The sequence below is a fragment of the Marmota marmota genome, unplaced genomic scaffold (genome assembly GCF_001458135.2).
Source record: "Marmota marmota marmota unplaced genomic scaffold, marMar, whole genome shotgun sequence".
Lineage (NCBI taxonomy): Eukaryota > Metazoa > Chordata > Mammalia > Rodentia > Sciuridae > Marmota > Marmota marmota.
The window spans coordinates 397101-424865 of record NW_025999874.1 but is presented as its reverse complement, the minus strand read 5'-3'; the positions used below and the strand labels follow the sequence as shown (position 1 = coordinate 424865).

The 27765-nt window shown below is 53.8% G+C and overlaps 1 protein-coding gene across 4 annotated transcripts in view; it reads right to left on the bottom strand.

Annotated features, from left to right (window-relative positions):
* Positions 1-25037, bottom strand: part of Crhr1 (corticotropin releasing hormone receptor 1) — a 41151-nt gene extending 16114 nt beyond the window's left edge. For 2 of the 4 annotated variants that reach the window (XM_015507179.2, XM_048786335.1), the window contains exons 1-3: positions 24752-25037; positions 8124-8211; positions 1209-1328 (exon numbers count right to left, since the gene is read on the bottom strand). In XM_015507179.2, the coding sequence (XP_015362665.2) occupies positions 1209-1328; positions 8124-8211; positions 24752-24787 (244 nt within the window). In that variant the 5' untranslated portion in view covers positions 24788-25037. Of the gene's footprint in view, positions 1-1197; positions 1329-8123; positions 8212-24751 lie in introns of those variants that run through there. The other 2 variants (XM_048786343.1, XM_048786339.1) reach the window with 2 other exon arrangements.
* Positions 25038-27765: the final 2728 nt, after the last annotated feature.

Here is a 27765-nt window from a genome sequence, read left to right as displayed (position 1 = left end):
AATCTCACTATTCAAAATGAGCCCTCCTAAATTGGAGGTTGGCCCACTGCGATGCAAACTCTCCTCTTTGGCTTCCTTGGCCTCCTAGGCCCTGCTCCTCTTCTCCTACCTGGGTCTGCTCTCCTTAGTCCCCACATTCCTCCCAGTCCTTCTTCTCCTCCCTGATCCCTCCCATAGCCAGCACATGGTTACAGATGAACACAGAGGCTTGGAAGGGCTGTTCCAGCCTCCTGTTCTGCCCTAGCAGCCCCCGGGAGAGGGTCACAGTCACCCTCCCAGTCCTCCCACGCCTCCTTGGCATAGCCCCCAAATTTAATTCTGTCTTGTAAAGGAAAAAGGGGCAGGAGGGCTTCAAGCTGGAAGAAGCCTTAGAAACCAGGTCATCCAGCCCCCTCAATCCTCAGAGGGGAATCTTCCCCAGCAGAGGGAAAAATATGAGCTGCGATCATGCAACAAGTCTTAGAGTGGACCACTAGCATCTGCAGTCGCCTTTGGCATACTCTTGGGGCTCTGGGCTCAGGCCTACTGGACCCAAAGGCCAAGGCAGGGAACCCCATCCCCAGCTTCTCTCGGGTGAGTCAGGGCCCCTGGTCTGCAGCTGTTCTTCTCTCCATATGCAGGGATCTGAGTCATTGACAGGAGAGAGCAAATTAATTCTGCGGGTGGCAGGTGCTATAGCAAGGAGCTGCAAAGCCTGGCGCAAATGTGTGGGGCCTCAGGGGAGCGCGGTGTTTACAGGGGATCAAGTATCTGCACAGCCCTGGGTCAGTCCTGCCCCACTGCACCCCTGGGAGGCAGTGAAGCCCCTGCCCCATGTCCTGGTTGGAGGGCCCTGAGCTATCATCTGCAAAGTTGGGGCTCTTCGAAAGATCCCTGCCTTACCTCATGGGGTTGCTGTGGGTCTCAATAGACTAATCCAAAGATGGCCAACTATAGGAGAAAATGTCACACAGACATTTCAACTTTACCCCTTACCAGCTGGCATTCCTTGGGCAAGTTCCCTAACCTCTCTGAGCTTCGAAGGCTTAGCTTTATGCCAGGTGGTGCTGCCTGGTATTGTGAGAGTCAGCACAGAGTGGGCTTTGCAGTGGTGGTGGTACCCTCAAAAGGTATTATTAGTATGGCTGTAGCTTGTTATTTCCTCACTTTCAAGCTCTTCCCACGCCACCCCACCCCAGCAGATGCTCCACCCACTACCTTCTTCTTACTTGTGGTGTTGTAGCGGACACCGTAGAAAAAGGCAGGGCAGGGCCGCACCACCAACTGCCCTGCAGGGCTCTGGGGCCAGCAAGTACCAATGAGGTCCACGGAGGCGTTGCACTGCAGCCCTGGGGACAGAGATGGCTGGTGAGCAGAGCAGGATCCCTTCTCCAGGCAGAAGACACTCCACAGCCCTTCCCCTCCCCCCACTTGCTCCCAATCACAGAGAGACAGGACAAAATCAACAGCCCCGGGTGCAGAAATGAGCCTGTCTATGAGAGGAGACACCCGGGGAAGGAGTCTGGAGCCAGCATGAGTTCTAGAGCAGAGGAGAAACAGAGATGGCTGGAAGTAGAGTTGAAATCTAAGGTCCTGGTTGGCATTTGGAAGATGGCTGGGTGTGTTTCAGGTCTCCTGTTCTTGGGGACACATCTTTTGACCCCACCCTTGGTAACAGACTAGAGCTCCAAAACTTCACAGGAACACTCTGGAACAGGTCCAGTCAACTCCTGACCCAGGCTCCTCATGTATTTCTGGAACCAAACCACATCTGCCCTAACCCTGCAGGGAAGATGCAGCACAGCCAGGTCGACCAGCTGGTCTGACAGCCGCACTTACTGAGCTCCTGGTTTCTGTGCTCTGGTCTGCACTGGGACCTGGGCCCATGTGGAGAAAAGGGAGGGGACACCTTCAGGGCACTGAACTGGGAGTCTGGGCCCATGGCTCAGAATGGGCTTTGCCACTAATTTGCTCCATGACCATAGGCAAATCTCTCTGGGCCTTAGTGTTTTCTTCTAGAATAAAATGAAGTGGTTGGATCAGATCAGTTTTTTTCAGTCCTGGGGCTTGAACCCAGGGGCTCACACATTCTAGGCAAGAATTCTACCACTGAGCTACACCCCCGGCTTGAGATCAGAAATCCTTAATCTCCATCCATTGGGAATCTCAGGGGTTCATAGAGATCTAGAATATAATGAAAACTTTGGCGTATACACGTTCTAATGGAGAAAGGGTGCTACGGCTATCATTAGATGCTCGATGGGGTCTGTGATTCTGAAGACTCATAAACAGTTGAACTAGAAAAAGATTATTAAAGGCCCCTTCAAACATTAATATTTTCCTCTGATAAAGAAATTTGGGGGGGGTTGGGGAAAAAGGAGAGACATTGTGTGTGTGTGTGTGTGTGTGTGTGTGTTGGGGTAGAGTTGAGGCCTCAGTGACACTTCTGGAGGGTAGAGGGAAGTAGTCTCCAGGGTGGGAGCTAAGCACCCCTGCATCGTCCTGGCATCCCCCCTGGTGCTTCCCCTCTTTCTCTGCCTTTATACCCCTCTGGGCATGAGGTTGGTTCACCAGTCCTGCTGAGACCCATTGTCCCATCATGGCAGAAAGGGTTAATAACTTGGAACTGGCACAAAATGTACAGACAAGCCAGGGAGCCATGATCCATACAGGTAGGGGACAGCCTCTTTGGTACTGGGCATCAGCAGCTGCCAAGCCCTGGCTGGCCTGTCTGCCATTTCCTCCCCAAATTAGCCTGTCTCCAATCTCAGGAAACAGCAGTGGGCTAAATTGGCTTCCTCTCCCTGCTGGATCAGGGCAGTGCGGAGCTGCATGGGTACCAAATGCTGGCTTTTCCTTCTGATCAAAGCTACTCATGGGGCATTTGTGCAAATCAGGGCTCAGGGGGCAGAGACCTCAAGACCAGTGGCTTAATTAAAAGAAAGAAATCTGGACTGGAGGGGCTGGAGCTGGGGCAGGCCAGGTGCTGGGGTGAGCCAGGAGGGTGCTATTTTGCAGCTGAGCCTCCTGATGGCATCGCAGAGCAGTGGGGGAGTGAGGAAGGCAGCACTCTGCAAAGCCCTGGTGTCTGGAACATGCCTAACGCACATTCTCTCAGAGAAGACTCTGCCTTCCCTGGGGCTGCCCTCGGGTCCCAGCCCGCGCCTCCAGTCGCTCGAAGTAGACTGTACGGATACTGCACGGAAGTGGCGCCTGGGGCCTTTGCATTAAGAGCCCAGAAAATCCTGGATGGAGTAGAAATCTATGTGCGAGGCAGGAAGAGAGGAAGGAAGGCTGCAGGGGCGAAGAAGAGAAGCCAAATGCAAGGGGCAGGCGACAAAGACGTCCCTTGCTCCAGAGTCAGACCAGCACGCCTGTCTGGGACTCAAAGATGGGTGGGCGTGGTCCTCGGAGGGGCGTGGTCAGTCAGGTGGGCGGGGCTTTGCGGCAGAGCTGTGGAAAGAGCCGCTGAACTTGCGCTAGGAGTTTGGCCTGTGGTTTTGAAGTACAAGAGGAGGCAGAGGCAGCGAGAGAACAGGGAGTAAAGGAAAAGTGGACGATGGAAAGGGGACCCGGAGGTCAAAGGCAGGGAGGAGGCAGCAAGAGAGGGCCTCCAGCACTGTGTTCCCGGGCGCAGTCCCACAAGTGGCACATACAAGATCTCAGCTCACCGCCCTGCGGACACCGCATCCGGGAAGGACGAGAGCGGGGTGGGGGGTGTCCCTTAGGGGACTGGTGTACAGGACTCGGGGCAGGGGAACCAACAACATTTGTTTAACACTACTGTATACCAGGCACTGTGAAGGGCGCTTTACCTTAGGCAATTCAGGCCATTCCTTCAATCTACCTAGCCACTCTTTGAGGGGGAGAAAAGAGGGGTGGGAGGGAAGAAACCAAGTCAGGTAGAGAGGGAAAGGGAGGGGAGAGAGAAAAGAGGGGAAGAGAGTTAAAAAAAAAGACACTAAGGATAAGAGAGGAAGGGGCAGAGGGAAAGCCAGGAAGACAGATAATTTCAGAAGATAGGGAGGGTGTCCATCTACCAGCTGGCAAGGGAGAAGGCAGGAAGGAAGTCTCCATGTCACAGCTTGGTGACCATAATAAGGACCTTCAGGGCTGCTGGACTTGGATTCTTGGGCCAACATCCCCTCCAGGTCCCATTGTCACAAATGTCCAGCCTCTTCTACCCTCCTGGGGTTATTCTTACACCTGGACGTCACAGTTCTGGGATGAGGAGCAGTTTGATTCAGAGTAAGCCAGCCTTGCCACTAGCTGAGCCCATTGGCCAGCCACAGCGCAAAGGTGAGCTGCAGTTAGGAGTCAACTCCTCCGGCAGCTCCTGGTCAGTTAAGGCACAGACAGAAGAGAATGACTGCTCTTTATTCAAGAAGCACTTAGGTAACACCTAAAAAATAACAAGGACCAGAGGTAAAGTAATGAATAAAATAAATGCCCTGCCGGCATGGTACTTGCATCCCACTTGGGGGGAGACAATAAGCAAACAAACATATATGTTAACCAGTGAGAAATACTATGAAGTAAAACTAAGCACTATAGGGAGATAAAGACTGACAGTGCTGTTTTAATTTAGCATTTTTATAAAATAATAGCACTTAATTGCAAACCTAAAGGAAGCGAGGGAAGGAGCATAGCTGGGACAGTATGCTCTAGGCAGAGGGAGCAGGAAGTACAAAGCCCTGAGGCAGGAGGGTGCTTATTGTACCTAAGGTGTTGACCTCCTTATTACTGGGTGGCTCACACCCTCATTCACATAAGAATAGAGACCTTTTGAAGGTGGCTTGTGCGCAACTGGGCCCTAGTTTCTTTTGCAGTTCCCTTCCCATTAGGCTTAGGGTCCAACTGTGCTCTAATTTCAGAAGGAAATTGGAACCTGACTCCTGTCTCCCATCAGGGCTTCTGGACAAGATGCAGGGGTTCTTGGCAGCATCCTGGCAGGTGGGAAGCCCATCCCTTTGTCTGGCTTAACTCCAGGGGAGGCTGAATTTAAAGGCTGCCTTGAGTGGCAGCTGCCAGGGGCCCTAGAGCAACCTCTGAAACACATTCAGAAGAATGTACCTCTGGGATGAGTGGGAAGAACATCTGTCTGCCAGGGTGGCACAGCATACAGAGGGCAGCAGAGGGCAGTCAGAGCCCTGGTCTTTACTTGGCCACCTAATGGTTGAGCTGCCTCCTTCTTGGTTGGCCAGAGAAGAAAGATGCCACAGACCCTCCTGGCCTGGTGGGGTTTGCACACTCTTCTCTCTGTGTAGTGCCAGGCATATAGTAGATGTTAAGAAAAAACTGGGGCCATGCGCAAATCCAGTATTAGTATGGGAAACTTCAGTGGTGGCCCTGTACCCCCAGATGGCTGACTACACTGGACTCTGAGCACCATGGATCACTGAGTGGCCACATAATGTGATACTGGTAGTTAAGTCTGAAATCAGACCCATTTGGCTCAAATCTCGCTGTCAGTGCTTAGTAACTGTGTGTTTTCAGGCAAGTTGTTCAATCCCTCAGTGCCTCAGTTTCCTCTTGCAGGTAAAAATTCTTCCTGGCTATATTTTTGTGATACTGGATGATATGAAGCACTTTGAATCATATCCAACAAACACAGAGTGGGCACTAAGTAATTACTATCATTCACTTCCTTAAGAAAGAAATGGGAACTGATGACCCCAGGTCCTCGTCAACTCTGATTCCATTTGTCTGTGATGTTGTTAGTTGGCAATTCTATCACTTCCTGGCATGGTCGTCCTCATGCCATGATTTTAAGTTTGCCAAGTCTGTGATATGCCACATGATGGGCCTCAGCCCTGGGGACCAGCCTCTCCCTGCTCCTGGCATGAAGCATGTGAGAGCCCCCCCACAAAAGTCCTGGCTCAGTGCCAGCTGCCCCAGCCAGACGCCCATCCATCTGTCCCGGCCCCTTGGCCCCACCCTCACCATCTGTCTCTACCAATGCCCATCGCTCTGGGTAGGTCTCGGCATCAGAAGACAAATGGCCCGTTACCAGAGGCTGTTTGGAGGGTGATGGATTGCATGCTACAAAGCCGGGCAGGCTGGGCTGGGGGTGGGGGCACCCAGTACAAGTCACCAGGGAATGAATACCATTCATCAAGGCCCGCTGCTGCCAAGGACAGGTGACACCTGCATGGGCTCGGGGATGTCACTCCTCTTGAACACAACAAGCAAGTTAATGGAGCCTGACCTGGTACCCAGTCACTCCCCCTGGGCCTCCTCCCTCCCCATCTCCTTCTTTGCTGACTGGGCGTGAATCTCCTTTCCCCACAGTCCAGCTTTGCCAGTTTGCAGCCTGATGCTGTGGGCTTCCAGCACCTCCCCAGGCTTAATGTCCCTCCCTCCTCATCCAGCGCTGGTCCTTCCCCCAAGCCCACTTATTGGTCCCCAGTGCACCTTTGCTTTGGCTCAGGTGCTGGATCTTTGCCAGCTCTCAGAATCTCTCTTAAGACTCATCTGATGGGTTGGGATGTAGCTCAGTTGGTAGAGCACTTGCCTTGCATGCACAAGGCCCTGCGCTCAATCCCCAGCACTCCCCCTCCCCCCAAAAAAGACTCACCTTGAAACCCCTGTCCTTTAGGAAGGCTGCTAGGATTCACCCCAACCCTGTCCTGCCTTCCTGCCACCTCCACTGTCACAAGCAGTTGGTGACAGGGACCTTCCCTTCTTTCTAGCTACATACAGAGAGCACCTTTAAAAGCCGCTGGCATAGGCAATCATCATCATACCCAGTAGTGGCCTGGCACTCTGCAGAAACATCCACAAACTCAGTGCTGTTGACCTCTGACAGGTCCGGAGGCAGGAGTCACCTCTCCCTTTACCATCAGACAAAGCCTGGCTCCAAGGGGTTAAAGGCATGCTTGCCTCTGTGGCTGCCTGTCTTCCTCCTCCTAGCCAGGACATGCCCGAGCCCTCCCTATCAGCCAGCACAAGAAGTCAGTCTGCCTTGCCCACGCCCAGTACTCACCCCTCTCCCCCAGCCCTGTCTGGTGAAGGAACAGCAGGCCAGGTGACAGCTGCTCTGAGTTGCAGAAGCCTCCTGTCCCTGCAGGCCCAGCTGCAGGAACTGATGCCTCCTGATCTGCTAACATACTCCAGTCCCTCTCTTGGCCAGTGTGTCTCTCACTCTGCCTTTTAGTACCTGCACGGGAGACCTAGAGACTGGGAGCTCCCCTACCCCCTTGCACAGGGCCTGCTGCAGAGTAGGTGCTCAGCTAATGAATCAAGGAAAGCCTTGAGGAGGAACTAAATCACTACAAGACATCAACCCTCCCAAGGACCCCTAGGTGTAGGAGACTGCTGCATTTTGCCTGGTACCAGACATTCCTAGGATGATGCCCAAAGTTAGCGAAGGCCTGGCCTTGGGAGCCCCAAGACTTTGATTTGGGTCCCAGCCACTGATGGTGTGTTTCTGGGAGACCTAAGAACTCTTTCCCACCTCAATCTTCCCTTCTGGATGAATGTCAGGTTTTCAACTCTTGTGAGGATGAAATAAGATAATAATACAAAAGCCCCTTGTAAGCGGTTAAGTTCTAGGCATGAGCAACATTTGCATCCGTACAATAGTTCCCACTGGGGAGGTCTAAAGCCCTGTGTTTCCGAGCACGTCCAGAAGCCTGGCCACCTGCTACACTTGGGATCCGGCACTTACTAGTATGTCTCTGTGCCTCAGTTTCTTTATGTGTCAAGCTCCCTCAGAAGGTCGCTGTGTACTCCTTGAATAGTGCCTGGAGCACGGTCAGCAGCCCATGGAGGTGACTCTGGGCACTTTTAGCAGCAGGAAGCAACAATCTTTCTCCCTCACCTGATGTCCTCGAGTCACAGCCTGGCAGCAGGGGCTGGGACACCCTCCCCTGTGGCCCATCCTAAAGCAGGGAGGTGACTGCTTGGGGTACTTGCCCACGGCACAGGCTGCTGGCTAACTAGTTCTCTTTCTCACCAATGGACACCCAGCTTTAGCATCCTCCTAGATAGTAGGGAGACATAAAAATAGATTAGAGTCCTGGAGGGGAAGTCTCTCTGCCGTTTCTGCCCCCAGGCATGGTTCTGTGCACAGACTTTGGGAGTTCTGTGGCAGGGGACACTGTAGTGACCTCGCATCTTGCAAAAGTGGGCAGAAGACTCACCAGAGATGTTGTTGGCCAGGGACAGGCTCTCGCAGTTCTGGTCCTGGAGGGAGGTGGAGACAGGGTTCAGCCCCAGGAGGAGAAGGGCCTGTGGGCACAGGGAGGCAAGGGACACGGTTAGGTGGATGCCATGAGCAGCCCAGTCTGCTGTTTCCTGTCTCTGCCCCCTTCCCCTCCTACATCCAGTTTCTTCCCAGCCCCTGCCCCTAGTCTCCTGGCCCTGCTCACTCGCATCCTCTTGGTCTGGAAGCTCTGGAGCTGCCTGCTTAGAGGGGACCTAGAACAGAGGGTGGTAAGAGGAGCAGCCTGTAGCACAGAGGCTGTGCTGGAGGAAGCCACCTCAATCACCATGGATCCCAAGCACGGCCCAACTATATTCCTGTGCATGTGCACACATGCACGCACCCCCCCCCACACACACACACACATACACATATGCCCTCCCACTTGCCTGCTGCTGCTAGCTTTATGGGCTCACAGACCCTCATTAGCACACCTGTCTGGCTCCAGAGCAGCAGTGCTCCTGACCTCTTGTTTAATGAGCTGCTTCCTGGGCTCTGCTTCCCACCTGGCTTATTACCAGTCACTACAAATTGTGCCTCGCTGTGTATCAGGTCCTTTAACATCTACCATGGCTTAATTATTCCTGGGGCCAGAGCAGCTGTGCCTAACTGCAGATGAGGAAACTGAGGCAGAGCGGGGACAGGATGAACACATCTGAGAGATGGCTGCCCTGTTTGCTCTTTAACCTCCCTTAAGGCTCCATCCCACTCTGATTCCAGAATTTGAGCCTAGCTGGGGACAGGGGGAGTGGCGGGAACCCCTCAACTGGAGGGCTAGCCTCCTTAAATTACCCTCCTACAGAGCTTCCAAGCAGGACGCTGAACCCGGAGACTGCTTTCCTCCTCACCAGCCCTGCTCTGCTCCCCTGCTCTTTCCTCTGGGCCCGTCCCTCTGTCCAGATGTCTCAGCCCCAGCCCATTTCTGCACCTGCTGTGAAATGCACGGCTGAACTCAGGGCCAGACTCTTAGCTCTGGAGCCCACCCTGGGATTCTGCAGCAGGAGCATGAGATGGAGGGTGGAATGCCCTTTGCTAGTCTAGCTAAGGTCAGGGCAGTGGGGCCCTCCCTCAGTGTGCAGCCCTCATGAGTGGCCCCACCTGGACTAGGGTGAAGTGGGTGCAAAATTTAAGGGGTGTCAAAACCCTTAGTAGTCAGGATATGTCATATTTTAATGCACCCAGGGCCTTGTGCATCCCAGGCAAGCAAGCACTCCACCACGAGCTACACCCCAGCCCTAATGCAGTATTTTAAAAAATCGAAATTAATGCAACAACAAAAAAATCCATGATGAACAAAATAAGAAAAATACAGGTTCAGTGACAGTACTGGTTACATTAGAGCTTGGGGCAAAGGGAAAAAAATCAGTAATAATATCATGATATTATTTATGGTGATTACAGAGGCTTTTGGCACCTCCTGCCTTAGCATGTGCTCTGGAGAATGCCTCCCTCGATGAACCCCTGGCCCCATCACAACTTTCCATCCACCCACTGCCCCACCCACTGCTGCCCAGGCCCCCTTCCCCTGGGCTGCCCTGGCCCTGCTCATCCTCTCTGGACCTCAGGGCCTTCCCTCAGTCCTTAAAAGCAAACTTGAATATCATTTTCTTTCAGTTGCCCATAGTGAGCTGAGTCTGGTTCTAGCTATGTGTCTGTCTGTATGTCTTTTTCCAAGGGCCAACTGTCTATGCTCACCAGCCAGGACTGTCCTCCCCACCCCCAGGACCTCTCCACCCTCACAGGCACCCATTCCTTCCCCTTCCTGTCCCCATGATGACATCAGGCTCTGCAGCCCTCCCTCCCAGGTGTCATGGAGCAGTTCCTCTCCTGGGCAGAGCCTGTCCTCCTGCCACCCCTGCAGGAAGCTCCCCTTGACCCCAATGGTCCGCAGGGTCATGTTGTCCCTTCAATGTCAACCTGAGTCCCTGGTGGGCCTTGTTCACTCCCTCTGTCCTCCACTCTTCCTGCAGCAAGCATTAGGCTCCCAAGCAGCCCCGCCCTGCAGGCCTGCCCTGTGCCTGGCACACTCACTGAATGGCGCTGGAGTCAGCTAACACTTGCTCCTGGGCTTCAACAGAGATGGGGACAAACCCACTCATCTCTATAGCCCAAGGAACTTCCGACACTTTATTAATCAGTAATTCAACTTTGCAGTCTCCAGAGAGGTGAGAAATACCTTTACCCTCACTTTCCCAAGTGGCTCCTTCCCAAGGAAGGAGAGAAACAGAGAGCAGACCGCAGGACAAACCTGCTGGGCTTGCTCAGCATTCGGTGGAGGCCCAGGCTCTGCTCTGTCCCCAGAGGTGAGCAGCCCAGCTGCTATGGCCAGAGGCTTCTTCTAGAAGGGGACCAGGAAATCCTGCCCTCCATGTCTCACCCTCGATGCCACTTCACCTACACACTCAGCCGAGTCGCAGGCAAATCAGAGGAAACTGGAAACACCTCCTGGAAACCAGGCTGGCTGCCCTGTCACACTGCCCTGTCACCCAGCCTCTAGACCCACTCTCTAGCTGATCCCCACTCTGCACCCCAGCCTGGCAGCCCCAAATGAAACTTCTGTCTTATTTTAAATCTCTCCAAGACTTCTTTCTTTTTTTTTTTTTTTAGTACTGGGGATTGAACCCAGGGCATTCTACCACTGAAGTACATCTCCAGCATTCCCTACTTTTAAAATTTTGAGACAGGGTCTCACTAAGTTGCTGAGGCTGGCCTCAAGCATGCAATCCTCCTGCCTTGACCTCCTGAGTTGCTGGGGTTACAGGCTGATGCCATCCTACCCAACCTCACCTCTCCAAATCTTGAAGGTTAAGTCTGAGACAGACAAGGGCCTACTGCAGCTCAAAGACAGCTTCAGCTAAAGTGACTGTCTGAGGTACCATGGGGACCTGACACAGATGCAGCACTGGGCTGCAGAAAGCAGACAGGGTCCTGGGCTCCCTATTTTATAGCTGGACTCGTTGAGGTGCTGAGGGTGACGGGGTTCTGAGCAGCAAGTGAGGACTGGGATCCGGCAACGTGACCCATGTTTGAATGGAGCGAGATGGGTGGTGCTCTGGCCTGGCCAGGTCAGCACAAGGCACAGACAGGAGAGCTGCCCTTGGAGGGGGAAGTGGCTCAGGAGCCCAGGAGGGGTGGGTGGTACGGCGGGAGTCTGACAGCTGCCTGCTTCAGCTGCTGCCCACGCCCGCACCCCTACCCCAGGCCACACAGAATCCAAGCTGCCATCCCAATTCCCAGCGTGACTTTGGCATAAAGGTTAATCACACCCGGAAAATGCTTATTAGAGACCATAAATAACTCTGATGCTGAAGCTTAGTTTGGTCTTTAAGGCACAAAAGTGCAATTTTCTTTGATGGGATAATTCAGTGATTAACCTTTTGGGGAGGGTCTTGAAGGGCCACCAGAGGGAGGGAGGGGTGATCTCAAGGCAGCTGAGGCTCCCCCCCCCACACACACACACCTTCTAAAAGTGCCCTGAGGAAGAGGGAGAAGGTCCTGCCTTTCCTGCCCTTTCACAGCTAGCTCTGGCAGAACCCCAGGGCCCTCTGGAGCAGGACAGAGCTGGCCGGACAGAATCAGGGCCACAGTGCTAGAGTGACCTCTGCAATTCCTCACCCTCCTGCTGAGTTCTGAGCCCAGTCCCACCACACTACTGTGTGACTTTGGGTGAGTCACCCAGCCCTTGGGACTCCACTTCCTCTTCTGTGAGGCGGGGACAATGGAGTCCCCTCCCCACCTCCCCACCTCCCCACATCACAGGGATGTGGAACTCTTGGAGGCAGAGGCTAGAGATGCTCCTGAAATTCAAACTCTCCCGCCAATGTCAGCAAGGTCATTATCACCTCCTGGGGGGCAGAGGCTGGTCACCTTTCTGACATGCTCCCCGCCTTCACCTCTGATGCCTTTTGGAGGAGTTTTTCAGCTTAAAAGGAAGGTTGGCTGTTTGTTTTTAAAACCACCAGATTTAGCAATCTCCCAGCCCCCTCGCAGGCCTGTGATTCTACATTCAAGGAATCCAGGGCTAACTAGGTACCTTGTATGCAAAAAAGGAAAGGAACTCAGAGAGGCAGAGGAGGACAAGGACGGCACACACAGACTCACACATGTGGACACACACACAGAGGACACAGCCAAGTGCAGGGGAGCAGGGGCTTCTGGAGAGGGTGAGCCTGAGGGTGGGCAGGGTAGACAGGAAAGAGAAGGCCTCCTAGGCACGGGGAGGGTCCTGGGTCTCAGGCACAGGGCTGAGCTGGATGCACAGGCCTGGGGTGCCAGGGTGGACACCAGAGCAGCACACGGTTGGAGCTCATAGGCATAGTCGTTTGTAGGTGTGGTAACTTTGATCTGGAGAGGGAGAGGGAGAGGCTGGAGTCCTCTGCTCAGGGAGCAGCTTAGTAAGTTGGGGATAAAGCTGGGAACTGCTGTCTTCCCTGGTGTGAGAGAGTATGGGAACCCAGACTCAGGGCCCAGAAAGGCCCCTGAATACCCCCCCCCACACACACACACCCTGTGTGTCCAAGATCACAGTCCTCCTTGGTGACTCTCCTAGTCGCAAGGCCCCCAGCCCACACTGCCACCTGCTGGCCAGGTTCCTGGGTCCTGGGCTTTGGGGGTTCTGGCTGCCGTGCTGTGCACTGTGTTTGGGAGCCTGTCTTAAAGCAAAGCCAAGAGCAGCGAATCTGGATGTGCAAGAGAGAAGGGGTCATAAATCACGATTTCCTTACAAACCTGTCTCCCCTGCTGCATTTAAAACCCAGGGTCTGGTTTGCAGAAATGAAATGTGTAATTGACTTTTCAAAACCCGTCCCTGCCTCTGAGAGATAAATCTGTAGTCACGAACCCAACGGATCCAACAGGATGAGGGAAGGACCCACCTGCCAATGCAGTCTCTGCTCAGCACAGAGGGGTCGGCGGGGGCAGGATTGCAAGCTGTGCGTGGCAGAGCTGAGACCCTCAGGGGTGCCTGTTTTGATTCATACAGAGGTCCCCTAAAGACCAGCTGGGACAGAGGGCAGCGATACCCTCTGGCCTTTCTCTGCCCTCCTGACTGTGTAAGACTTTTTGACCCCAAAGCAGCTCCTTCTCATCTTGCCCCAGGCCAGGTCCCTTCTCCCACAGCCTCCTTTTGTGACAGCCACAACCTGCCCCCACCCCAAGTCAAAGAGCCTGTTCTTTCCCCCAAAGTGTGTGAGCGGTGAAAGATTATTCCAGGCAGACAAGAAATAATTTATTGTTACATTTAATTAACTTAAATTGCTGTTTTACAGGGGAGAAAAAATGGAACAGAAAATCTCCTGCCTACAGTCAAGGGAGGGGGTGTGTCTGGGTGCTCCCCACCTCCAGGTCTTCTCCCTGGGGCTCTGGGCTCAGGGTGTGTCCTGCCTACCACCCCTCTATCCCTACTTCTTCACTTCTGTCCCTTAATGAGAGCTCATGGCAGGGCTGGACCTGTGGGCCACCTGCTTCACCCACCCCAGGGGCAGAGAAGGCCTGACCCCAGCTCTTGAGTTCACACATGCCACTCAAGGTCCCAGGAGTATGTCCACTTGAGTTGTAAGCTCCAAGGGCAGGATCTGTGTTAGGTTACCTTTGTTCCCTCAGAGAGACCTGACACCGTGTAGACCTCCTACATGTTGGTGGATGAATCAATGAATGACTGAGTGAGTGAATGAACAGATGGCCTTTTGTTTTCTACCCCCTTAGGCCACAGGGTCGCACCAGGACATTTGGAGGCTCATTTCCTCTTTCCCTCCTCCCCGGCAGGAGCTTCCTCCTCCTCTGGGTTTTGGGTTTGTGCATGGCCCCCACCTTGGCCCCCAGGAGATTGTGCTAAAGGAAAAAGTGCTCTGCGGTGGGTAGGTGGGGGCAGGTCCCGTTGTGACTCTGACAAACTTGCTCTGAGATTATGCCAAGGCACCCCCTTCCTTGCCTCAGTTTCTTCAAGTGTGACGTGCCCAGGGCATTGTGTTTGTTCCCAGGGTTCTTTTCCAGGTCTGACTCTGCCCTGCCTGAGCACCTACAGGAGAGCAGAAATTCAGCCCTTTAAACTCAGGGCGGGAGAGATCCACACTGGAAGCTTTCATTGGCTCCTTCCTACCTGTGTGGGGTTGGGCAAATCACTTAACGTCTCCCTGCCTCAGTTTCCCCATCCACAAACGGGGGCTCATAGGGCTAAAACATTTACACCCCCAAGCTCTCAGAGAGACTGGAGCTGAGTGCATGCTAAGTGCCACAGAAGCCACCTCTGTCCAGTGATAAGCTGTTTCCTTCCTGACTCAGCCCTTCTGCCCCCAAATGCTCTGACTGGTCCTCTGTCTACCCAGGGCATGAACCACCACTTTCCACCACCAGTCGGTTCCTAGGAGCTGGCGGCCACCCACAAAATGGCACATACCTCCCCGTCCATGATGGAGCCCACTGCCCACTGCCAACCCCATCTGGCCTCCTTCCCAGCCTCTCCTGCAGTCATCCCCACCTGCTTTGGTTGGGTTCACTCAGATTCACACCAATATGTTCCATGGCTCCTGCCTTCTGGGCCTCCCTGCCCCTCTTCTACCCACCGTCTCTTTCTCCCTGTCTTCTCCCGGTCCTCCCTTACCTCCATTTTCTTCCTCCCTCCTTCCCACTTGCCCAATTCCAGACCCTGTGAATTGTCTCATTTAATCCTCTCAGTCCCTCTCAGAGGGATCCTTCACCATGTCCCCACTGTACAGATGACAAGCTGATGTGTATGGGCATGGTAACTGGTCCTTGGGGTTACCATGGTAACTGAAGGGCCTGGGGTTGGCCTGGTTCCTACCCCTGGCAGTGCCCTGCTGCTTCCCCTCCTCTCCCCAAGGTCACCTCTTCCCAGCCTGGATCCTTCAGGTCAGGTGGCTATGGGTTTCTTTTGCCCCCTGGCTGCATCCTGGCCTCCTGAGAGTTGGCAGTGGGAATTGAGGGGTACACACCCGCCTGTCAGGCCCTATCAGCAGGGGGGCTCAGGAAGGGCTACGGTCCTCCCCCTGGAGCTGCCCAACTGTGACCCGTGAGTGGCTCCCCCTCTGGGAAACCCTCCCTGAGGGGTTGGGAGACCGAGCTGAGGTGTGGGAACAGCTGTGGAGACACCAGCCTTGCAGGCTGTCAGCCTTGGCTGCTCGGCCACAAGTGCAAAGTGGGGGGACTGTGGTGTGGCGGGCGGAGGATGCCCTTGAAGCAGCTGCATTTCTAGAGATCTGAAGAGAGCCAGGAAGGAAGAGGGAATCTGTCTGCCTCTGGGAAGCTGATTGAAAACGCTAAAGGGTTTGTGGCTGTTTTTCCTGGAGAAGTGACTGCCTTTCAACACCTGGGGAGGGAGTTGAAAAGGGGTTGCTGGCTCCAAGTCCACGGAGCAGAGATGCAGGGCACAGGTGAGAACAATCATAAGGTGGGCAACGGCCTCGCCCTGTTTCTTTGCCTGTAAAAGTGAGTTAGACAAACCTAGAAATTTCTGGACAGTACTTAGCCTCTGACCTAGGAGAAAGAAAATTCCATTTCTTAGACCCCACCCCAGAGACTTCAGTTCAGTAGGCCCCGGGGGGTGGGTGGGGGGGAGGGCTCAGGAGTCCTTATATTTTTTAACGCTCGGCCAGGTGATTGTGAAATGATGCCTGAATTGAGGATAACGGAACTAGCTCAGTGAGCCTCAGCTAGGGGCCATTTTGCCTTCCAGGGAACATGGGGCATGAATGTCTGGAGACAGCCTTGGTGGCTATGAATGGTGTGTGTGTGTGTGTGGGGGGGTACTGGCATTTAATGGCTAGAGGCCAGGGAGGCCCCTAAACATCCTATGATGCACAGCACCCCTTGTTCCCCAAAAGGACTACCTGGCCCCATGTGTCAATAGTGTTGCTGCTGGGAAATCCTGGGGGAGGGCTGCAGAGCTCTGGAGTCACTCACCTGCTTGCCCATCACACAGGGAGGAAGGAAGACATTTGGGGAGACCTTGGAAAGAATGAAAGAATAAGAAGGAGGAGCCTTCAAGAGGACTTTGGACTAGTCCTTCCCCATGGCCTGGCTCAGTCTGAGGGCAGGGGACTAATGGAGGGACTCTTCCTGGCCAGATGGGAGCTCCTGCCTGGTCAGCACCTCCAGGCTCTTTCTGGGGTGGGGTGTGCATGGGAGACCAGGAAGGGGTGAGAAGATCTGCCTGTGGACACAGCCAAAGTTGGGGGGTCAGGCAGCACAGGCTGCTGCGGGCAGCTCCGACATATTGGAGGAGGCAGCTGACTTGGGAAAACCTGGGGATAAGGGGCAGAACCTATGCAGGGCTGGGTTTTTGGAGCTTTTGGTGAGCCTGCCCCCAAGGAGAGGCTCCCCTGGCCTCACTAGGGTCCTGTGACCCATGAACGCAGAGAGTCTTATCCCCACCTTTGTGACCGGTGAGGGTGAATGAGAGAATAAGAAGGAGTCTCGCCCAGATCCTGCCATCAAGAGGGATTCTGAGCAAACCAAAGTCCTCCCTCCCCGCATGGGCTCCACCACTGCAGTCAGCCCCACCTCAGCTGCCACCATCACAGCATCACTCAAGTCCCTACGACCCAGAAGTGAGACACACATATGCAAAGGACGTGGCCTGAGAGCCAGACTCATGGAGAGTGAACCAGGGATTCAGGCGGTGAATTCTGGCCCCAAAAGAGGGTTTCAGATGGGCTACTGAAAGGGCGGTCAGGGCCAGTTGGCGGGTCAGGCCTGCCGGGTGTGAACCGCCTGCTGTTGGTCCTCACGGTGATAGCACAACAGCTGAGGGTAAGCATTTGGAAACTTGGATGTGAATTTGTCCTTGCTGTGACAACCAAGCAGGTTGTCAATAAACTCATCTCCTTGAACAGGGTCTAGACCAATTCAGATGCTGTCACACTTGCCAGGCGAGTCCCACTGGGTGGCTGTGCAGGAGGACCACATGTGGCCTTTGGCCGATTGGTCCATCCCCCAGCCAGAGGAGCTGGCTCAGGAGGGAAGGTCTCATGGGGTGAGGGGGTCTGAGTGCTAGCTGGGCTTAGCCTCCCCCACTCTCCCCAGTAGAGTGGGGAGGACAGCGGACCCTGCCCATGAAAGCGGCAGGTCCCACTGTTTGGCCTTCAGTGGGGGCAAGTCCCCCACAGGCATTTCCTCCTTTGATCTCCATCGAGAAAGAGGACACAGAAACCCCCAGAGAGGTTGTTTGACTTGCCAAAGGCCACCCATCCAGGAAGTGCCAGGGTTGGCTGTAACCCCAGGACCTCTGCCCTGTCAGCGTTGGGGACAGTGTTCTTTCCTCCAAGGGTGCTATCTTCAGGGGTAAGCACAAGCCAGGCCACTCCTGGGCCCTGTGTTTCACAGCCTGGCAGGAGCGTTCATGGTCAGGCCATGAGCCCAACCACTTCGTCAGAAAGGATCCCAAAGACTGCCCCCTGCCACCCATAGGGAGCTGGAGGGCTGTGGGTATGGACTGGAGCACAAGGCACCATGGAGGAGAGATGAATGCTGGTGCCCCGGGCCACCTCTGCTGGCCTGGCTACTCCTGCCTGTAGCCAGCAGCACCAGGGCAGTGATGCGGAGGGAGCTCTGGGCTGCCACCAACCTGCTTGGACCCCAGCTTCTGAGAAGTTTCTTGCCCCTTTGTCTCAATGCCCCTAGTCTCCCTCCATGATGTCTCCCCACCCTGCTCAGAGCCCCACACAAAGCACGGTGTAACAAATGCCAGGGCAGAACACAGCTGGCCTGGAATCTCTGACTGTCCCTAAATGGTGTCAGCAGCCTAACCCTAGATAAGCCTCAGAGTCATCCCACGTGCTGCGACAGAGAGCCCTGTCTGTCTAGCTAGTCCTTTGTGTGTCTCCTGTTGCCACAGCACTTCCACGTGCACAGATGGATGTTCATCTGGGACTAGAGCACAGAGAGACCCTTCATTAAATTCAGTAAATATTGTGCACCTAATGTGTGCACAGTTCTGGGTTAGATGCTGAGCACACAGAATCTGTTGGGTCTATTATTTCTTGAGGGACTCCTCCTGGCCCAGGCGCAGCTCAGAATCTATGGTGGGGGGACTAGGGTCCTGGCTCAGTGGCAGAGCCCACCCCACCGTCTTGCAAATATGAGGCACTGGGTTCGATCCTCAGCACTACATCAAAGTAAATAAATAAATTAAATAAAGGTATTGTGTCCATCCACAACTAAAAAAAATTAAAAAAAAAGAATCTATAGTGGGAATAGGGGCTTGGGTTAGATGCAGGCAATCAGGGGTCCTCATAGGGTCTGGTCAATCAGAGTGTTAAGGCCTCCCCCCCTGGGGCTTAAATGCCCAGGCTCCCCATGAGTTGGGGCTCACAGCAGGGGGAGGGGACAAGGAACAGGTAGAGACACTTAGGAAAGAAGTGGCTTAGACCAAAGGGCTTCCTGGAGGAGGAAGCAGATGGTTCAGGAAGACTTTGGTGGGTGTGGTGAACAGATGAGACCTGGTGCGGAGACTAGGGAGAGAAGTCCCAGCAGGAATGACAGCCGGTCAAAGGCCCAAATGAACCTCCCTGTGGAGAGGCTGGGGCAGGAAGGAGAGCAGAGTGATGGCAGCAAGATTCTAGGGTCTGCTTCTTTCACCTATAGGGTGGTTGGTGCAGAGGACTCAGTGGGGTCACACGGCGGGCTCAGCAATGGGAGCCACCCCACCCCATAAACGATGCACCTGCGGCGAGAAGCTGGTCCGGCCCGGAGGGAATGGGCAGGGGGAGGATGGGGGACGGCAGGGCACTGGTCACGCCCAGGATTAGGGACCAGCAGCCCACGGAGCGCTGACTGTGCTGAGAAGTGGTGACCACGTAGTGGACTCTGAGGGGTGGCAGAAGGAGGGACGCTATTACAAACATTGCAGAAGTAGCTTACTCCCAGTGTGTGTGTGTGTGTGTGTGTGTGTGCGTGTGTGTGTATGTGTGTGTGAAACAGACAGGGGGATGCTCCCTAGGGAGCAGTTGGGACCACAACTGCAGCAGGCTCTATGGCTTCTGTCCTCTGCTGCTAGAGTGGGGACCCAGCCCTGGGGCAGTGGGGAGCAGGGGCAAAGTGGGGGGGGGTCCTTCCACCCTGTGAATCAGCCTCTGCATGGCGGGTTGGGGGCTCTTGTGAGAAATGGAGAGAAAGGGGTTCCATGGGGCTAGGCTGCTGCTTCTGAGAGCCCGGCCTTGGGAGGGCCGTGCCTTGGAAAGCCCGGGACCTTCCCTCAGCCAGTCCCTTCCTGCCCAGTGATTTTCTATTGCGCCTGCACAGCTCACCCCTCGTCCCAGGACCACCCTCTCTGCTCATAGGCTGCCCACCCAGCTCTGTCCCCACAGTGTGCAGGGCAGCTCTAGAAATGACCAGTGTCTGTGGCTCTGAACCAGGAGGACCACTGAGCTCTTCATGCAGCCTGCCGAGGAGGCCACCAGGGCACTGTCACAGCCCCCTCTGGTCCTAGCTGTTCACTCTTTGGCTCTGTGTCCTACCAGGACACTCACCAATAGCTGTTCAGTTCTCCTAAAGGCCAGGAACTTCCAGTGCGTAAAAGCTCAACCAAGATTCTCGCTATGCCTCCCGATGGCCCCGATACCTCTTAGCACTCTAGTGGGTGGACTCCAACCTGTAGCCAGGCAGCTGAGAACAATCCCCACCTCTCCTTCAGTAGCCATGAAAGAGCCGCTGGACCAGTCTGGCCAGTTTCTCTTCTGGGCTCTGACCTGGGTGTGCTGGCTCACAGCCAGACTGGCTGAGGCTGGAAACAGGTTGACAGCTGGGGGGGGGGTGCACACTCCACAGACCCCACCTCTCAGCACTTCCGGAGGCTGCACCAGCAGGGCCAGGGGGTGGGATGGGGAAGAGCACCCATAAACACCTTCCCTCATCCCAGAAACAGTCTTCTAGCTGCTGGACGGGCAGCCGCCAAAGAACATGCTTGGCTAAAGCATTTGAATCAGTGGGCTGTGTGCAGGGACCCCTCTCCCAGAACAAAACCCTGCCATGCCCCTTTCACAGAAAAGGAAGCACTTGTCCACACTGACACAGTCTGCCGCCTCTGTGTCCCTCCCTGCCTGCTTTACCACTGTGTTGGAGCAGACCCCACTTACTCTGAAAACAAGTGGTCCACCATCAGTGGCCATCAGACTCCAGATAGTTGCTTTCAAAATGATCGTTCACATCAGTGAACTCATCATTTCTCATTATCCTCCCTGTAGGTTTCTCCTTTTTTGGGTACTGAGGCTTGAACCCAGGGATGTTTTACCACCGAGCTACATTCCAGACCTTTCTGTTTTTAATTTTGACACAAGTCTCACTAAATTGCTGAGGCTGGCCTTGAACTTGTAATCCTTCTGCCTTAGCCTCCCAAGTCTCTAGGATTACAAGTCTACATCACTGTGCCTGGCAAGAGGAGTATTACTGATAGGAACTTCATTTATAATTAACAAATTCTTTCTTTGACTATAAAATTGCAGCTAAAATCTCCACTTGGCCTCACCTCCTAAATGGGCTCATCTTCCCTTTTGCTGAGACTGTGAATGGCTAGGAGGGAGTCAGGGGGGAGACATCACCCCAGTCCTCTTTTCACTGAGCAGAGAGCTAGAAAGGCCCAGACTACCTCCTGCCAACCTGCCCTTCCCCACACCCAGCGAAAGGCTGGAGCTTCAGGACTGCAGATCCACCCTCATGGGCGACTCCAAATCACTGGGGGTGCTGAACTGGTTGTTTGTTGCTTTCTTTTTTCATTTTTAATAACCACAGTGGGCTTAAGGGGGAGTTCTAGTCTTTTCTGTGTTAGAGATTGCTTTTCTGCTAGGGTGGTTTAAGCACCTCTCAGCTTTCTCAGTTTTGATGTGACATCCATATCCTGTGGGGACAGTGATAGGTTTGCTCCAATTACACAATATTAAATGGAGGAAGTAACAATAAAACTCATCTGTCCAGTCCACAAATGTTTCTTAAACCCTACTATGTGCAATAAATCTTTAGGCCTGAGACAAAGACCACCATAGGAACAAAGGAACTTCTGATCTTTGGCTCATGGCCTGACAGCAGCCCCAGGGGGCTTGGTGTGTGTCACCCTCAACCAATGTCAACTTTGCATCGTTGATTTCGGGATACCCTGGGTATGTGCTTATAGACAGTTGCAGTGACTTATCTTTTAGCCCAGGGAAAAATGCTTGAGTTGAGCACAATGAGTATTCCTGCCCCTGCAACTAACCAAGAAAACAGGATCCTCCTTCCGCCCGGGGACCTGGCCTGATGTCTTTTTGCCAGAGCTGGCTCCTTTCCTAAATGGAAGCCCCAATAAAAGCTTTGCCTACATGTTTGCTCGCCTGGCTTGATTTCATTTCTATGATTACTGAGTCAAATGGTCCCAGGGTCCATCACCAGGCCCAGTGCTGGGAAGTGGGAATGACAGTAGGAGAGACCCAGAAAGAGCACTTAGGTCCAAGTACCATGCACCAAGCTCCCTTGGCTGGGAGGAGGCAGAGCTGGGAATGGAATCAGCTGCCCATGGCTCTTGCCATGAGAGATCACAGCCCTAAGGGTGTTTGGAAACACAGACCTTTCAGAGAGATGTGAAAGGGAGTGATGTGAACAGGGAGTCTTGCTTGAAATCCCTGTTTATAGAGAAACTTCAGCTCAGAGAGGGAAGATGACCTACCTAAAGTCACACAGTCAGTTGGAGGCGGGGCTGGAACCAAAGTCGGCTTTGCTGGCTCCCAGCGTAATAGTCTTTCCATTCCTTTAGCTGTTGAAATCCTCAGCCCTGCTCCTAACCCTTCCTTCTAGTCCACACCACGCCTGGAGCTCAGGTTCCTGGGTTTGGCAAGAATCATGGGCACTTGGGTGGTGCCAAAGGGTACCTCTGACCCCAAACTCCTCAGTGTGGCTGACCTCAGCTGGCTGCTGCTCCCCTCCAAGGAGCCAAATGATAGCGAGGGTGAGACGTGGCCCTTCCATTGAGCTCATCCTCCCGGGCTCTGGGTCAGTATCTATATGCTCCCTGAGCACTGTGCTGTCCCTCCCTAGGGCTGGTCATGTCACATCAGAAGGGCTTGGTCTTGCTTTCGGGCCCCTTCCCAACTTTGCTCCTAGTCTGTGGCCAGGCCAGTTGTCCCACACCCTACAGCAGCCCAAGCCCACCCCCAGCACCTTTTGCCCTACGCAAGCCTCCTGCAGTGTTCCGCTTGGAGACCTGGCTCCACACCATGTAAGCAAAGAAATAAGTTGAAAATGGCCCAAACAGGCACCCGTACAGGATGGCAAAGCACGTCCACTCACGGGCCATACACAGGCGTGAACAGTCTCCCTCTAAAGGTTCAGGAACTATAGGGGACAGATTTGAGCTGACACAGCAGTGAGAGGGCCGCCCCACAGCCACAGCTGTGCCCAAACCTGTGCTTGAGAAAAGGACCCACCAGAATCATTTCTATAACATAACAGCAGCTAAATTAGCAGAGTGAGGGCACAGTAATTCCCCCCTGCGGCTTCCAAACTTTGCCTAATGCTGTTAAGTTGTTTTTATAATAAGGGCAGCAATAAAACCCGCAGCCTCCTCGGCATTCTCTCTCCTTTAAGAGCCCAGCTAGGCCTGGGCCTTCTCCACCCATCATGGTCACCTGTCACCAGAACACAGATCTCTCTCAGGAAGAGTGGCAGTTGGCGGGTGGCTGCCATGGAGGTGCTCATGCCATCTCTCCCTGGGGGTTGGGACAGTGTCTCCTCTGTCTCCTCCTCAACCATGAACATGCATGTACATGTGCACACACACCCCACCTGTCACAAACACTTTCCCTCATGCTCTTCACACCTGTACAGTGTGAAGCCCACTCTACAGGCCCCAGAGTGGATCCCTTCCCAACACTGGCTGACTTGTTGGGAACAGAGCTGGATTTTGGCTTAATCCTAAATCCCCTAGATTCAGATATTCAAACAGTCCAAACTACCTGCTTTTGCCTCTGGCACAGGTTCAGAGCGTGATTTAAGTGGCTTAGAATATTTACTGGTAAGAGCTAACAAAACAAAGCCTTTGGTGGGAATGCATGGGTATAAATTCTGGCTCTGCCACTCAGTCCCTCACAGCTCTGTGACCTTCAACAAGTTACTTAGCCTCTCTGTGCCCCAGGTAGAATTCCGAGTTCCTGGTGCTGTTATGAGGATGAAATGACTTAATATTTACAAAGCAGCTAGATGGATTCCCAGAAATTTGAACATGCTATACATAAGCACTCCATTCACTCATTGCTGCTCATTCATTCCCTATTTATTGGGTACCTACTGAGTCCATCAGGCCAGACATCAGGGGCACACAACCCACCATCTAGTGGGAACAACATACACACCACAAAAAAGAAAAAGAAAGAAAGGGGGGAAGGGAGAAAGACTTTCTTTTAAGAAAATGTGATCATTTTAAACAGAAATTTGCACACAATTTTAAGAAAGGCCTGAAAAAGAACATTTCTCTATTTCCATGTAAACTTGAAAAAAATACCCACTATTCAATCCTTAGAATCCATTTAAAACATTGGATTCTTATTTGTGAATTTAGACTAAGCCTCCAGACACAGGAGGCTTTGGGAAAATATCCCACTCAATGCCATCTATTCAACCTCCGTGGATGTTTTTCTTCCTACTTCCTTTGACGGTGACCCATCACCTAGAAAATAATCTTGGGTTCAGCCCTCAGGTATTGGGTAGAGGAGGTGATGTGTGTTCAGTGAGACCAACCCTCATTTATTTTAAAAAATAACTTGTAAATATTTGGCTAGGAGAGAAAGCCGGGGAAAGCCTCAGTAACTTATAGTCACAACGGATGAACCCACAGAGGTTGCATTTTTAAATCTTGATGGTTTTAACTCAAACCGCTATGTGAGCAGGTAAACTGCACAGCTGGTTGATAACGATGTAAAAGAAAATTGTCAATCCATAACCCTCCCCCAAATCCACTCAAGTCTTTGGAGTCGCTTTTGAATACCCTGAACTCAGCCGCCGTGATGTCTGTGTTTGTGGCCCAGGCAGTCCACGCTGACCCTGCGGAGTCCTGAGACCCGCGCGAGGCGACCCCGGGTGAGTCCGGTGAGTCGCAAGTGGAGCTGCCCAGCGGCTGGGAGGAGGTCCACCCACCCACACGCCCACCTTCTCGGCAGCCAACAGCTTACGTGTCTGCAACCAGCAAGCCCAGCGCTCAGGGATGAGCTCGGCGCCGGCAAGTGGCGGTTGTCACTAGAGCCTAGTCCTTCCCAGGGCTCCACCACTCGCGGACAGCCCCTCGCCGCCCCCGAACTTCATCCAATGGATGCTGCATTCACCGTTTGGCGACTTTCCTAAACTCCCGGCGCCGGAACCGCGAGCCGCAGGGCGGGCTGGAGAGCCAGCATTGCGCGCCGGGGCTGCGGTACCCGGCGCATCCGCGCACCGGCTCCATCGGAGGTTGCGATATTAATCAAGGGCTCCAGTCGCGCAGGCGACTATTACCTTGTTGGACTTGGGGGCTTTCGCGGAGGGACCGGTCAGGAAAAAGTGCCCAGGACCAGGACCCGGGGCGGCCAAGAGGGTGCTGGGATGAAGAGGGATACGCACCTCCAGAGCCTCCAGTGCCGGGGCTGGGGTTTGCATGGGAGGAGTGGGAGGTGGAATCAAGCTTTGGCCCCAAAGTCTGCGGCGATCTCGGCACAGAGCGGCTTCCCCGGGTGGGCGGACCCCTCCTCCGCCAACATCCCGGCGCTTCGCCACACGGTTTCTTTTTTCCCCGGAGTTCTTCCTCTACCCACCCAAGCCTGACTGCAAAGGTTCGTGGAGAAGGAGTTAGGCTGCCCCAGCCTCCCTGGACCTGTGCCCTGCTCTCCCCAGCGCCCCTCCCCCACCCCACCNCCTCCGCGCCTCGCCCCCACCCCCTCCGCCCTCTCAGCCTCTTGGGTTCCCCGCTCTTCCACCGGCCGGCTCCCTGAGCCTTCGCCCCGCTGACCACCTTGCCTTGCACCTCGGTTTGCGGCAGTCGATGGGGTGTACTGGCAGTGGTGGTGGCCGCCGCACAGGCTGGAGAAGAAGGCGGCGGGAGAAGGAGGCAGCCTCCGGCCTTCTGCCTCCCGCCCGGCTGGAGGTCGGGACTAGGGGAGTCCAAGGGATCTGGGGCGGGGGGGACTGGGAGACTCAGGTGAATTTATGAGAGCAAGGCCATTGGGGATTGGGGGACAGGGCGAGCTCGACTGAGCTAAGCCGCTGCGGAAACCAGATGAACCTGGGAACTGCGTTTGGGCAGTTCCCGCCTTGCAACCGGTCAGAAGGTCACCGCCGCCCCCAGTTAAGCTGAGCAGGGGCGTTGGGCTGGACACCCAGCACCTTTGGCATTGACACGCCTGGTGCCTACTGAGACACGAGAACTCTGCGGAAGGAGACCTTATTCATTTATTCGTTCGTTCATTTTACAAGCTGAGTACCTGCTCAGTTTGGTCCAGACAAGGGGCAGCCCCTCAAAATAAAGGGAAGGTGACCTGCCGTGCAGGACTAGCTGGCACCCGAAAGCTGCCAGGGGGAAGCCGGCGCGCAATGTGCTGCAACGCTGGGAATGCCGCTGAGAATCCAGTCGGCTGGGCGTGGAGGAGGCCACAGCGCCCCCTCTCGGTCGAATCCTCAGGGTAAGGGTCAGCAGTCCGGCCAGATCTTGGGGTCTTCATCTGATTTGGTTCTCTAGCTACCCAGCTCACCCCAGCTCTGAGAAGCAGGTCCTGCCTTCTCCATCCCTTCTAGGTGGATAGAACTTTTGACTCTCTTCTCCCTCTTTCTTCCTGAGCCAGATCTGAAAACGGACAAGAAAGAGGCCCTGGGAAATCTTCATTCTACCCCGCAAAGCGTAGGTCCCAGCAACAATGGCAGCCGCCCCAGAAAATGTAGAGGCACCTTGGGCGAAGCCTGGTCCCAGAGTGGCGGACAGCTGGTTTTGAAATCAAACAGCCTGGCTGCCCTGGATTCCTCATCTTACCAGGCCCCCGCCTCTTCCCTTCCACCCCCATCTTGGCACTTTGAGCAAGAGCCAGTGCATTCATGGGTCCAAATGATCCTTATTTGGAGCTGGAGATTTTGCAGGCAGTCGTGTTATCCAACACACATTTTACTGGTGAGGAAACTGAGACACACAGAGGTGTGACCTGTCCAAAGCCCCATAGATGATAAGCCTAGTCCTCCCCTTCCTGATTCCCACCTCAAAGTGCTTGGAGGTCTGGGCCCTAAAAGAGTTTGGGGCATTGAAGTGAGAGGTCATTGACCAGGAAGCCAACTGGTCACATTGGCTTAGCCAAATTGATGTCATAATTTAGATGGAGCACATAGTTCTGAGCCTTGCAAAACCCAATTTGCTTAGGGCCCCAGAGCTGGTCAATCAAACCCAGAAGAGACTTACAGACCAACTAAATTGCCAATTTACTATTCGCAATGAAAATTAAGTTCAGGGCAGACAGACACAGTGGCCCATGTCTGTAATCCCAGGACTCTGGAGATGGAGGCAGGAGTATTTCAAGTTCAAGGCCAGCCTGGGCAACTTAGTGAGACCATTCTCAGAATAAAAAATATAAAGGGCTGGGCGTGTGACTCAGTAGTAGATCACCCCTGAGTTCAATTCCAAGAAGCAGAAAAGAAAGAAAGAAGGAAAGGCAGAATGCAGGGTAGTTTGGCATCTGGTTCTGGAGTCAGACAGCATGGGCTTAAGTCTTGATTCTTACACTTACAAGCTTAACCCTGAAAAATTATTTAAATTATTTAGCAGTGCCTCAATGTTCCTATCTATAAAGTGAGCCCAAGAACATCTACCTGCTAGGGCATAATGACTTATTTGTAAAGGACTTGGCTCAATGCCTGGCACATGGCAATAGCTTCATGATGGTTAACTGTAGTCACCTAGCTGTCATCAAGATGGAGTGAACCAGGTGCTCCCGTGTTGGTGGCTTGGTCTCTCTTCTAGGCAATGTTTGTGAGAAGCAAATTTCTCCATTGGAAGGCCCCAGAAGCAGTGGACTGTGGGATTGGAGGAGGCTGGCTGGTCATCAGGGAGGGCTGCCAGTCCTGCGGAGGTCTGTTCCCCACTCACCTTGGAGCATGGGCTCCAGAGATCAGAAAGCTCCAGTTTCTGCACTTTTCTGAGATTCTGGTTCCCTTTGCTTAATAAACACCATTAACTTTTGCCTCTCTGAGCCCATCCTTCTCCCCTTGACATGATCTTTAAATATGCTAATACCATCGATTCTTTGTAATCAAGTCTTGCTCTTCCTGCCTGTTTAGGCTGGGTATAAGACCTTCTCTCTTCCTGAAGTGGCATCTACAGCTAGTACATTCCCCCTGGTATATTATTTCCCTGATTTACCCTCCATCTGCCCCCCAGATGGGGGTAGGGGGCTTCAGCCTCTTTCCGTGACTTACTTATTTATAGTTCTGGCCTTGACAGCTGCAGGGGGGTTAGAAGGAGCTCCTGTTGAACAGCCTTCTGTAAAAGGTTCCATATCCCCTTTCATTTGCCTGGGAAGGGCTTCCTTTCACCTTCAAGAGCCTGGCTCCAATCTGCTCTGCCTACTGAAGATACAGGTGTCTACGCTGGCCCCCCTTCT